General features: G+C 45.0%; 1 protein-coding gene across 3 annotated transcripts in view; it reads left to right on the plus strand.

Annotated features, from left to right (window-relative positions):
• DOCK11 (dedicator of cytokinesis 11) overlaps positions 1-13,396 on the plus strand; it is a 199,123-nt gene that overhangs the window by 87,198 nt on the left and 98,529 nt on the right. For all 3 annotated transcript variants that reach the window (XM_047081861.1, XM_047081863.1, XM_047081862.1), the window contains exons 15-20: positions 2,484-2,606; positions 2,807-2,883; positions 5,341-5,525; positions 5,619-5,684; positions 7,412-7,504; positions 10,322-10,445. In XM_047081861.1, the coding sequence (XP_046937817.1) occupies positions 2,484-2,606; positions 2,807-2,883; positions 5,341-5,525; positions 5,619-5,684; positions 7,412-7,504; positions 10,322-10,445 (668 nt within the window). The remainder of the gene's footprint in view (positions 1-2,483; positions 2,607-2,806; positions 2,884-5,340; positions 5,526-5,618; positions 5,685-7,411; positions 7,505-10,321; positions 10,446-13,396) is intronic.

Below are 13,396 nucleotides of genomic sequence, written 5' to 3' on the forward strand. Positions count from 1 at the left end.
CCCCGCGTCAGGCTCTGGGCTGATGGCTCAGAGCCTGGAGCCTGTTTCTGATTCTGTGTCTCCCTCTCTCTCTGCTCCTCCCCCGTTCATGCTCTGTCTCTCTCTGTCCCAAAAATAAATAAAAATTAAAAAAAAAAAAATCAGAAGGCAAGAGAATGCGGTTAAGTGCAAGTGTGTAATTAATGAATCGACTTGCTTTTCTGGCCCTTCACGGGTAGTGTATCTGAAAGCACGTTATCTATACCTTCTGTCGTATGGGAGGTCACATTAGTTTTCCCCCCACATCTTCCAAGTCTACGTACGGTGACGATTTCACATGTGTTTGTTGCTTATCCCCCCTTTGAAATACAAGTTCACTGGCTTGTTTGAGGTACAGCCTGTACAGCTCCCTGGAACTTCTGGGGGAAGGGAAGGGCACCGTGTTCTGAATAATTCAATCAATTATGTTCAGTGGGTGTTGGGAAGTAGCAGAAGGGTAGGAGATTCTAAGTTAATTAACCCTTCTGTCGCTATTTATAATCGCTTCATTTTGGGGAAGGTTTCAAAACGTTTTGCGTGTCGGTAGACGAAAAGGCACATGGTCCTTGCTGCGCAGACTGGTGAAGAAAAAATGACAGCCGAGGTTAGGTGAATGGCGAAGAGGAGCAGAGGTTGTGGGTCTATTTAGGCATTATAGAAGGTGAAGCATGGCTTGTAAATCTGCACGTCCTTAGTGGTGCTGCAGCCTGAGAAGTCACTTGCTGCCGTGGTTAGTGTTTATAGTTAGGCGTTAACCCTGCACAAGACAGTGGTCTAAGTGCTTAACGTGCACCTTCCTAAGAGGGGGGTACTGTTATTCCTACCCTGGAGATGAGGAAATTCGGGCATAGAACTAAAAAAAAACAAACAAAAAAACCCCCCCAAAAAACCCTTGGGGCACCTGGATGGCTCATTCGGTTAAGCGTCCGACTTCGGCTCGGGTCGTGATCTCGCGGTCCGTGAGTTTGAACCCCGCGTCGGGCTCTGTGCTGACGGCTCGGAGCCTGGAACCTGCTTCGGATTCTGCATCTCCCTCTCTCAGCTCCTTCCCCTGTTCACACTGTGTCTCTCTCTCTCTCTCAAAAATAAATAAGGATTTAAAAAAAAAAATTACCGAAAAATCGTTGTCCGGCTTCCCACAGCATGTAGCAGAGTAGGACTCAGCACCCACGGCCCGTGACCTCCGCCCACTCCGGCCGTTTGATGCCGTTTTGTCAGGAGGAAAATTAATTCAAAAGTCTTCAAAGTTGGGAGCTCTGATCCCCAGTTCTGATGAGGAATGACCCTCTTTTTTCCTTCTGGAATTGTTTTGCTTGTCAACAGCAGCAAAGACTCACTCTAAAGGCTTGCCTGGGATTTTAACAATATATGATAAAGCCCTGTTTACTGAAAATAAAGGAGGTATGCTTAGAAGTAGGAACAGTAGTTAATGCCTGGAACCGAATCTTCAGAGGCTCTGCCAAGGGGAATTATGTTTCTGGTTAGGGCTGCTTCAGTCGGGCTGGGTGCTTGTACATTACTTTTCATTTTAGTAGTAAGTCATTGCTTACAAACGGGAGAAGGGGAAGAGGCAGGGAATAATCCAAATCCATATCGGAAACTCTATAGACCTTTTGTAAACTTTGTAAATAGATCTTAAAGATCTAGTTTTTTTTTTTTAAATGTTTATTTATTTTAAGAGCGACAGCATGAGCCTTGGTGGGGGGCGGGGAGTGGGGAGCAGAGAGTGAGGGAGAGCGAGGGAGACAGGGCATCGCAAGCAGGCTCCAGGCTGAGCTGTCAGCACAGAGCCCGATGAGGGGCTTGAACTCACGAACCGGGAGATCATGACCTGAACTGAAATCAAGAGTCGGATGCCTAACAGAGGTGCCCCAAAGATCGAATTTAACGGTCCTCAACTTTGAGATACTCTTTACCTTTGATTCCAAGGCACACATTTTCTATATCCAACTTGATGAATTTTCACACGTGTTTACCGTCCTGTGACTACTGCTCCAACCAAGGTCTAGAACGTGTCCATCATTTCAGAAAGTTTCCTCACACCCCTGTCCGGTCTGTCATCCCACTCCCACCAGTCAGCCATCGACCGATGGTTATCACTACCGAGGGCTTTTTTTCTACTCGAGACCTTCATGCAAACGGAGTCGTGCAGAATGTACTCTTGCGTTTGGTTTCTTGTATGAATACCCCACCGTTTAGCCATTCGCTTGTGGATGACTCTCTGGGCCGTTTCCTTTTGGGGCTATAACAAATACATCTGCTCTGAACATTCACGCACCATGCGGAAATATGCCCGGGGTAGCGGCATGGCAGGATCAGAGGGCAGGTGTGTGCTCAACTTCATGAGAAATGGCCGAGCGAGTTTCCGAAGTAGTTTTACCATTTTGTACACATACCAGCATTAAGTGTCTCTTCGTTTCTCAGTACTTCAGAATTAAAAAAAAAAAATTCTTTTGCTGTTTTAGACCCATTTTCAAAGATACTCAAGGTTCTCTGGATCTGGATGGGAGGTTTTCTCCTTTGTATAAACAAGACAGTAGCAAGCTTTCGAATGAAGACATTCTCAAGTTACTCTCAGAATACAAGAAGTAAGTGTGTTATTGTAGTAAATCAATACAATAGATGGATTATCATTTCTTAAAGTGGTAAATGTGAGTCATATATGGGAGAAGCTGAATGCTTTGGAGCATTTTTGCATTTGGAAGCATTTGGAAGTTTGCATATAGGGCAACCGGTGCATTCCGTAATCATAGATTTTAAGTATAAAATATTCTCATTTTTCCCCTAGGCCGGAGAAGACTAAATTGCAGATTATTCCTGGGCAGCTAAACGTCACGGTAGAATGTGTTCCTGTGGATTTATCAAGTAAGAATTCACATGTTACAAATAAACCTTAAAGGGCTATGTTTGAATCTCAGGGTTTTTGTCTTTTCAATATATTTCTTAAGGTTTACGTGGTGTATTAAGTTCCTGGGGCTGCTGTAATAAAAAACTACAAACTGGGTGGCTTAAGACGACAGATTTATTCTCTCCAGGTTCTGGAGGCTAGATGTCAAAGTCAAGGCATCAGCAGGGCTGTGTTCCCCCTGAATGCTCTAAGGAAGAATCACCAGTCAGGGGATGTAGGGCCTGCCCTAATTCAGTATGCCCTCATCTCAACTAATGACATCTGCAGAGACTATATTTCCAAATAAAGTCACATTCTGAGGTTCTGGTGGCCATGAATTTTGGGAGGGACACTAGTCCATCCAGTACACATAGTGGACAGTTAACAGATTCGGAAGAGGATGAAGTTGATTTTGTCAGATGCAGTTTCATATATAATATATAATGTTGTGAGTATTCCCTAGTCAGTTTCTGTTCTGTGCCTTGGATAAGTGTCCCCAACGAAGGGATCCAAAAGGAGGAGAGTTTCTTTTCCTCTCTAAAGCCAGCAATTTCAGATCTCGGGAGAAAAATGGACAGAAGACAGAAAAGGCACTTGGTAAGAAATAAAATGGAGTGGCTAAATAAGAACTGGGAAAATGTTCAAATCTTAGTACTAATGCCCCGAATGCAAATGAAAATCGCAAGATGCTTTTGCTCCTCTGTCAAATTTACGAGAATATTTAACGTGAGACTATCTAATGCTGGCTAGGTTTTAGCCAGGCACCCTCACCTACCGTGAGGAGGACTACAGTGTGCAGGAGTACAGGAGTACAGGAGGCAATCGACATTCACCGATGTCCGTAACTAAGGCATTTTGATTCTGAGCTGCTATCTATCCATTCATTCACTGAATCAGCATTTATTGAATAAACACTTATTGCATAGCTACAAGATGCCTTGCAATTATGGGGATTAAAGTCTAGAAGGAGTGACTGACACTAAGTAAGAAAACAAACGAGCGACTCGAATCTGTGATTGGGGCGGACTGCGTTAGGAAGGGGGGCCAACAGGGGCCTTCCTTCGGCTCTGGAACTGAAAACATAAACCACTGTACTCTTAGGTGTTCTTTTCCCTGTTGTTTATATTGGAGGGAAATTGGAAACAACCTAAGAGTCCAGCACTGTCAGTGTGGTTAAGGCAGTTACGGTCCACCTATACCGGGAGACTTTATGTAGCCCAGAGAAATGATGTTTATAAAGAACTCACTGGACAAAACGGTACATCAAATGCTAAAAATATCCCAGGGTAAAGTTCTGTACATACAGTAGGATTTTTTGTATTATTATACAGAACATGCATGGAAAGGAGACTAGAAGAAAATACGCCAAAATACTAACAGTAGTTATCTTGGGATAGTAGAGTGGTCACTTGTTTCTGTGTGCCTTTCTTCTGTATCTCCAGAGAGTCTGTTGTAAGTATCACAGTAATTGGAGGAAACCATACCCTCATCATCTATGACTCTTCCTGGGTCTCCCTGCTCTGTCAATACCTCTGTGCAGCAAGGAGAAACCATCTTAGGGCTCCGTCAGTATATGAATCCCCTCTATTCCGATGGCTACTTCAATTTTTGTTTAAACGTTTATTTATTTTTGAGAGAGAGAGAGAGAGAGAGAGAGAGAGAGAGAGAGAGAGAGAGAGAGAATGAGCAGGGAAGGGGCAGAGAGAGAGGGAGACACAGAATCCGAAGCAGGCTCCAGGCTCCGAGCTGTCAGCACAGAGCCCGACGTGGGGCTCGAACTCACGAACCGCGAGATCATGACCTGAGCCACAGCTGGATGCCTAGCGTATTGAGCCACCCGGGTGCCCCGTGATGGCTACTTCAGTAACCCAGGCTGCCGCCCTTTTCTGAGCCTTTGGGTATTTCACCTTCGGGAGTGTTGAATTGATCACTGGTAGCACATCCCAAGATCTGTTGTTTCCAAAGGCCTCCGTTATTTCCTGGGTGAAAATTGCACCTGCACCAAGTTTTTCAGAGTGACTATCCATGAGCTAATTGGAGACCTACATTTGCTGTTAGTTCCCCGATACCAATAAAAATTTGCAGTGAAAGCTAAATTGCAGCCATAGGAGGAGAAATGTAATGGATTTCTCTGCAGAGTTAAATTTGTCAAAATTATGATGTGTTATATTTGGCAAATCATTCCACATTGAGAAGGAACTAGCAATCCGTGTCTGGTTTGGATGGTTCCACTCAAATCAGGCCCAGGCTATGCCATCTTGTCCTTCTGGGTTCTTACAGTGGTTGTAGGACTTTCGTCAGCCGCTCAGAAATCTGTTAAATCGCTCTTTGGGAACACAGTCCACGTATATTTTTATCAATGCAGTAATGTGTCCGTCATCTCAGTTGTTTTCTCTTTGCCTGTTTTCTTTCTTTTTTTTTTTTTTCCGATACAGATTGCATTACTTCCTCATATGTGCCCCTGAAGCCTTTCGAAAAGAATTGTCAAAATATTACCGTGGAGGTCGAAGAGTTTGTTCCAGAAATGACAAAATATTGTTATCCGTTTACTGTTTATAAAAACCACCTGTATGTCTATCCCTTGCAATTAAAATATGATAGCCAGAAGACATTTGCCAAGGTAACGCAGCGTGAACTATACATTTTGGAGTGTAACATGTTATTTACCGTTCTCCGGTTCCAGGACTCATTTTGAATGATTAATCCTTTCTAGGCGAGGAACATCGCAGTCTGTGTAGAATTCCGGGATTCAGATGAAAGCGACGCTCGCGCTCTGAAGGTTTGTTCACGATCTTGATAAGCGTGCACTTTTAGGAATGATAAAGACCATGGTACTTGGTGGCTAAGTTTAATTTGTTTAAGCGCCATAAGGAAAATGTGCTAACGTGACAAAAGTAGTATTACCTTTTCTGCCCTCACACCTTGACTGCAAGGATTAAATATTAAGAAATAACAAAACGAGGTAGGAGCATATGTAGCTTTGAAAAACGGGGGAAGCTTCATATACCAGATTTTTGCCTTTGCTCCACTTTGATTTTTCATGGCTCTGATGTGCAATCACAAGGTCATTTTCTCCTATGACCTGACAGTTTATAATGGTATCATCAGGGGACTATAAACTCCTTTCTCCTTGAAACCTGAACAGTCTTTGAGCAAACAGAAGCACAGCATGAGTGCTTTGATCTGAGATAGGACTTCTTCTCTGTGACCGGCCAAATGGTGCCTCCGTATTATCTGACAGAGCAATCCTTAAATACCTATCACTTCATAGCGCCTTTACGTTTTCACTCTTTAGCACATTCATCAGAGGCCTGAGAGAGAAGTCTTGAGAACATCTAGCCGTCACGAATTGTTTATCTGGCTCCCTGCTTCTCTAGCTTGAGCCTAAATCAGACAGATGGATGGCTAGGCTTCGACTCAACCCTCCTGGGGAAAGAGGCTGGAGGCCCCTAAGTCGTTGAATGTTTAATAACCCCTGCCTTTGAAAAGAGGTGGTTTTTGTTGTTCTTGTTTTTTGTTTTGTGCGTTTTTTTTGTTTTTTTGTGGGTTTTTTGTTTTTGTGTCGTTCCTCCCCCGCCCCCCCCCCCCCCCACCCAGAAACCTAGGTTAAGAATTCGCTGGCTCAAATTAGGTATATTTTCTCTGATTTTCCTTTCACTGCAGATGAGAATAACTATTCCTTTTCTCCCCCATGCAATATCCTTTCGTACACTTCAAGATTCTTACCTTACCTCTCGGCAGTTCCTGCAAATCGCCTTCACAACCATGTTTAAAGGAGAATTGGCAATGCATTCACACGGGGTCTCAATTTCATTTCATAGCTGGCCTAGAGGCTGGCTCTGAAGTGACAGGGTGAAGCAGTTAGGCCCTATGGAAGTGAAAAACTCACACCAGAAATGAAATTTGATCTTTTCGTGGAACCGTAGAAAGCCTCACATTTATTTTATTGGTATAACAGAAAGCTGGTGACTTTTAAAATGTGGCTCATAAAGTGAGAGAACAGTGAGCTCGTCTATAGCCTCATGTATCTGCTAGTGTGTGTGTGTGTGTGTGTGTGTGTGTGTGTGTGTGTGTGTGTGTTCTAACCCCTCACCTTGCCCACCACCCAAGGAGCATTCAGCAAATACTGCTAACTGGCTTAGGGGGAGCCTCTTCAGTTAAGATAGCAAGTAGCATCAGAGAACGTAAGCTTTCCAGATCTGGTTTCAGAGTGTTTCCTTTCCACATGATTAGCCATATTTGACTCCTTGCCATCGACGAATTTGGAAGTGCGTTTCTTTGATGGCCGGAAATCCGGAAGCACCCATGCAGCCAAGTTAGGTGATGTCTGGGGGTGATCGCTGGAGTGCGGGTAAATGATTCGGAGTTTACAAGTTCACGGTGAAAACTGAGTGGGCTTGGCCGTGGCCTTGTGCTCACAGATGCCTCTGACTGGATGTGGTTCCATTGCATTATGTTTAAAGACCTTCTCACCGAGATTGGTGACTCGGTTTCCTTCTTTTGCAGTGTATTTATGGAAAACCTGCAGGATCTGTTTTTACCACAAATGCTTACGCTGTTGTCTCCCATCACAACCAAAATCCAGAGTTCTATGATGAGGTAAGAATGCATTTTTCTGATGTTTATAAAACACGGTGGTGGCTCTTCTTTTTTTTCATTTCCATCATCTTATCTGCCGTTGCAATCCCTTGTCCTATGAAAATAGAAAGTGTCACACCAAGATGAAGGGCCACTGCCTGCTTGGTGCCCTTTGATGACAGTAGAAGATTTGCCCGCAAATTTGAAGGGACTCTGGCGCAAGGTAACGATGTAGGAAGCAAACACGAGACTAGAGCTAGGATCGTGGCCCTAGCTTTGACAACAACTGGCTCCATGACCTTGAACAAGTCACTTCCCTTTTCTGAGTCTCCATTGCCTCAGCTTTAAAATAAGAAATTCAGGGGCACCTGGGTGGCTCAGTCGGGTAAGTGTATGACTCTTGATCTCGGCTCAGGTCATGGTCTCACGGTTCGTGGGTTCGAGCCCCGTCTCAGGCTCTGTGCTAACAGTGCGGAGCCTGCTTGGGATTCTGTCTCTCCCTCTCTCTGCCCCTCCTTTCTCTCTCTCAGAAGAAATAAATAAACTTACAAAAACAAAATAAGAAATTCAGAACAGATTTTGTTCAAGGCCCTTCTAGATTTTTCTTCCTGTGGTTTTGCATGGGGTTGGGGGTGCAGCCTCTCTGTAAGTGAAAGGCTTTGGGAGACACAGTGTAGACAGTGGGACCTATACCGTCTCCCAGGCTCTGTGCCCCGCTCCCCAGACTACCTCTCCGGCCCTGTCTCTGTCTCTCTTTCCTTCTCCACCTCTACATCTCTGTGTACCTCCCAGAGTCTCTCTTAGTGTCTCTGTCACAGCCTCTTCTAGTCGGCATGTCCCTGGCTTATCCAAATCTGCAGACTGGATTTGACTCCTACGTGTCTCCACGAACCTGGATACAGGCGGCGGCTTTGTGGGTTAGCCCCCCAGGGAGAGGGGAGGCCCGTATTTATGTGCAACAGACCATTAGATACCCAGATGGCGTGGACGCTGTGAATAGGCACGCTCTGGCGACATCTACCTATGACAGAAATCAGTTCTAACGCCAAAACCACGCCTTGCATGAATGATAATTCGGCCAGATGTCCCACCCCGAGCTGTTTTAATTTGGCCCCCTCTGTAATCAGCGCCAGTCGCTGCAGAAAACTTGATCAGGTAGAAGTAATCCACGTTATTTTTAGGATGCCAGAAAGAAGTAGGCTTTTCAGTCATCCAGTCTGTCTTGACCAGGACCGGGAGAGGGAGAGGGAGAGGGACATCGCATGTGTTCTGTGCAGGTAAATGCACGTGCGTCAAATCAGTTAACCCGTAATTTGTCGCTGACATACTCCTGGGAGGCTTTGCACATATTTGGTTGGGTCCTGATTGGAAAATCACTTGAGGTTGGGGGTTTGTATTAAAGTCTTCATTTGAAAGGGCGCCTGGGTGGCTCAGTCGGTTGACCGTCTGACTCTTGATTTTGGCTCAGGTCACGATCCCAAGGTCATGGGATCGGACCCTACACTGAGCATGGAACTTGCTTAAGATGCTTTCTCCCTCTCACTCTCTGCCCCTCTCCCTCACTCATGGTGCTCGCTCTCTCTCTCTCTCTCTAAAAATAAAATAAATCTTAAGAAAAGAGTATTCATTTTTAGGATTAAATTCACGTGTCAAGGGTGACAATTGTTCTTTCTTTCTTTTTTTTTTTTTTTTCAACGTTTATTTATTTTTGGGACAGAGAGAGACAGAGCATGAACGGGGGAGGGGCAGAGAGAGGGAGACACAGAATCGGAAACAGGCTCCAGGCTCTGAGCCATCAGCCCACAGAGCCTGACGCGGGGCTCGAACTCACGGACCGCGAGATCGTGACCTGGCTGAAGTCGGACGCTTAACCGACTGCGCCACCCAGGCGCCCCTCTTTCTTTTTTTTAAAATTTATTTATAGGGGCACCTGGGTGGCTCAGTTGGTTAAGCCTCTGACTTCAGCTCAGGTTGTGATCTCATGGTTTGTGAGTTCAAGCCCCGTGTCAGGCTCTGTGCTGGCAGCTGGAGCCTGCTTCACATTCTGTGTCTTGCTCTCTCTCCCCTTCCCTACTCACACTGTGTCTCTCAAAAATGAATAAATGTTAAAAAAATAAAAGTAAAATTTATTTATTTAGAGAGAGAGACAGTGTGAGTGGGGGATGGGCAGAGAGAGAGAGAGAGAGAGAGAGAGAATCCCAAACAGGCTCTGCCCTGTCAATGCAGAGCCAGACGTGGGGCTCGAACCCACAAAACCATGAGACTGTGACCTGAGCCGAAAGCAAGAGTCAGACGCTCAGCCAACTGAGCCACCGAGGTGCCCCTACAATTGTTATTTCTTTAAGTAAACTTACATTTTGCTTCAAAAGATATTTATGTGAACTGTAATTGGTGCATACCATAATACCACAGTGACTTTTTGCAGGTTTATTTGCAAAGCTTAATCCACCCCCCCCACCCCACCCCCCTCGCATAAAGGAAGACAACAATTTAGAGAAAAGAAGACTTTCGAATTCAGTACACATTTTGGATAGATTGTATTCACTGACGCAGATTGAGTTACATAGTATCCCTGGGCTGTGAGAATCCACTGACCTCTCCAGCAAAAGTAATAAATCAGCCCTCACAACGCAGGAGAATACTGTTTTCAAGTTGAAACGGACTGGACAAGCCTTGAAAGTATGTTTAAACAGTATCTATTATTTGGTGACTTGGCTTGTCATTTAAAAAAATACGTCATTGGGAAAGTAACGATGCAACTGAACTAAAGGTCTGACAGTCCGGCTTGACAATTAAAAATGAAACAAAATGCTGTGTGCGATTTTGCTGTCATTGCAGATTAAAATCGAGCTTCCCATTCACCTGCATCAAAAGCATCATTTGCTCTTCACGTTTTATCATGTAAGTTGTGAAATTAACACAAAGGGAACAACCAAAAAGCAGGACACAGTTGAAACTCCAGGTGCGTGTATTCTTTAAAAGTGTCTTTCTACGGCTGTTTGAGATGGAATTGTCTAGAATGCAACAGGCCTCTTTTCCTCAGTCTGCGAACCACTTCTTAAAAAGCAGATTTCGGAGTTAAAAGGTTCATCGGTATGAGATGAATTGTATGTTCATGCGACCACCATTTCTACCACATGTCGCGTCCAAATGCTTGCCTGTGTGCTTGGAGTCCTGGAAGTCACGTAAAGTGACACATACAACATAAAGTCATGCTTCTCGTGCGGGGACACATATTGTGATAGGCAGTATTTGTGCTATTTCTCTTATGTAGAATGGCCCAGCAACCAGAACTTTCCAGTTCGGCTCCCTGAGGAAGTGGGAGGTGAGCCCAGAGCTGGGGACATTGTTGAGCTTGAGGGAGATTGGGGACCCCCCTGGTTCTAGTGAGAACAGAACAGATGCCATGAACTGGAATAAACTCTAGTAGTGAAGCCCTAGTCCTGGTCCCATTCGGCAAGGCTGGAGGTAAAGCAGTAGGAAGCTTCTTTAGGAGACCATAGGGGCCCTGTAAACATTGTGTGCCACCCCCACTGTATAGATGTCAGCATGCTCTGGGATTCAGATCCAAGCTGGCCTGGATCGGCCTTAAACTCATTCATTCATTCATTCATTCGTTCACCAACTACGTCTGCATGTTTATTATGTGCAAGAAAGACATTGTAGTAGGTACTGTGGAGAACCAAACATAGATCGCGTCTTAAGGGGGCGTATGGTCTAGCCGGGGAAATGAGACCTGTGTGGACAACTACAATACAAGATCAAAAGTAGTTACTGAGAAAGTGGTACGATGTGATCTCAGAGAATATTGAGTTATTACTTCAACTGGTGGAGGGACGAGTGGCTGGGAATCTGGGAAGGCTTCCAGGAGGAGATGGTGTTTGGGTGAGGCCTTAGAGGGGCGGGGTTGAGATTGAGAATGCAGTGATGGTAGGAAGGTAGCGGATTCGAGGATAAAGGAGCAGCCTGTACAGAGAGAGGCGGACTGTTGAGGGGTATGGCCAGGAAACCACACATAGTTCAATACCACGAGAGCACAGGGTGTTGGGAGGGGGAGCCACAGGATGTCGGGTTGATAAGGAGGCGTCAGATCGTGGAAAGCCTTGAATGCCAGGCTGTGGATTTGATTGCATTCTGTCACCAATATGGAAATACAGAAGGGTTGTAAACACCAGTAAGAGCTGTTCTGCGGGAAGTCCATAGAAATCGCAGTTTGTTCAGGGCAGGGACCTTGAGGGTTGAGAAGAAATCTGGCGGAAGAGTAGGAACCCAAGGCCGTGCATCTCTTGAAAGACAAATGGCTACTTCCTTATTTCCATCCTAGACAGCAGTGGGCAAGGTGCTCGGTGGAGCAGGAGATGGTTATTCTGTGGGCCACTCGTCACGTGTTCCTGCCCATCCTTAAGTGGCTCCACGCCTTTGGGCCAGATGGCGTGTGCTTGACATCGTACCTTTCCAGCTTCCAAGCGCTCTATATGCGTTTTCGCTGAGAGACACCCTTGGTCGTGCTTTTGATTAATTCACCGTGCGGAAGGTGTTGCCTAAGCAATTCCATAGAGACAGAAAGTAGATTAGCGGTTGCCAGGGACTGGGGAGAAGGGAAAATAGGGAGTAGCTTCTAAGAGGTGTGGAGTTTCTTTTCGGCGTGATGAAAGAGTTCTGGAATGAGTAGCAGTGGATGCCCAGCTTTCTGAAATAGACTAAAAATCATTGAATTGTGCGCTTTAAACGGATGAATTGATAGGGGAGGCGGGGAGAGGGGAAAATGGGTGATGGGCATCGAGGAAGGCACTTGTTGGGATGAGCACTGGGTGTTGTATGGAAACGATGAATCACGGGAATTTACTCCCGAAACCAAGAGCATACTAGATACACTGTATGTTAGCTAACCTGACAATAAATTATATTTAAAAAAAAAAAAACAACGGATGGATTGTATGGTATCTGAATTCTAGCTCACTACAAATTTCTGTGGGGAAAAGTTTTGCCCAAGAACAAGAAAGAGATTTTCCTATTTTCTGGACTGGAAGCCTTTTGTCTCCTGTCCAGTTTTCGGTTAATTACTCTGACAGAGTCCTTTTGAATGGTTCTTGCACTCATGTTACTTTCCTGTGTTCTTTATAGGAGAACAGCTCTGGGTAAACCATTTCTGAAGCTGTACTAGTAAAGATCCCTGCGGGCGTGTTTCAGAGTCTGAGAAAGCCATTTAGTCTACTTAGAGAAAGCAACATATTTGTCTTCTTTTAAGAATTAAAGCATTTGCCAAATTAAACACGTGAATGAAAACATTCTAACCAGATTTGTGTTGACTTCTGTGTTCACAGTATAAACACGCGCACACGCGCGCACACACACACACACACACACACACGCTCACGCAAAGAATTTTAAAGAATCAGAAGGCAGCGGCTTTAAAAAGTGCTCTCCAGCCAACACCCTGTCTCGTATGCCAGGACTGGGTCCAGAGCAAGCTTTTTTACCGCCGAGTTATAAACACTTGAAGCCCAGAGTAATCTCTATAATGGAAATACTGACACTGTTCAACCTGAGGAATACAGATGGCTCTGACTCGTTTAGCTAGAACATGATGAGTTCTTTAATAGAAATCCAAGAGGCTTTCTTGAGTAGAACCGTTAAGAAATAGAGAGACTGGGAAAAATCTCTCAGTGGATGCAAGTTGTAAACACTTATGCACTGGCTGCATTCTCCTCCTGCATTTTCCTCCTCCTGTACTCAGGAAAACCGCCCAACTGAGTACTGCCTTGTATGAATACGGACTGCAACCTTGGCTTGTGACCTTGATTTTTCCGTAGTCCCCTACTGTTGGATTGCTGTCAGAAACTTTGGAACTTACTGCTGGTGGTCTGAGATTGTCCCAGACACAAGACTCTGTACTTCTAGTAAGAATGGATG

This window comes from Lynx rufus, unplaced genomic scaffold (genome assembly GCF_022079265.1).
Source record: "Lynx rufus isolate CCGP_SWC_20201006 ecotype Redwood Valley unplaced genomic scaffold, mLynRuf1.p SCAF_19, whole genome shotgun sequence".
In the NCBI taxonomy this organism is placed as follows: Eukaryota; Metazoa; Chordata; class Mammalia; order Carnivora; family Felidae; genus Lynx; species Lynx rufus.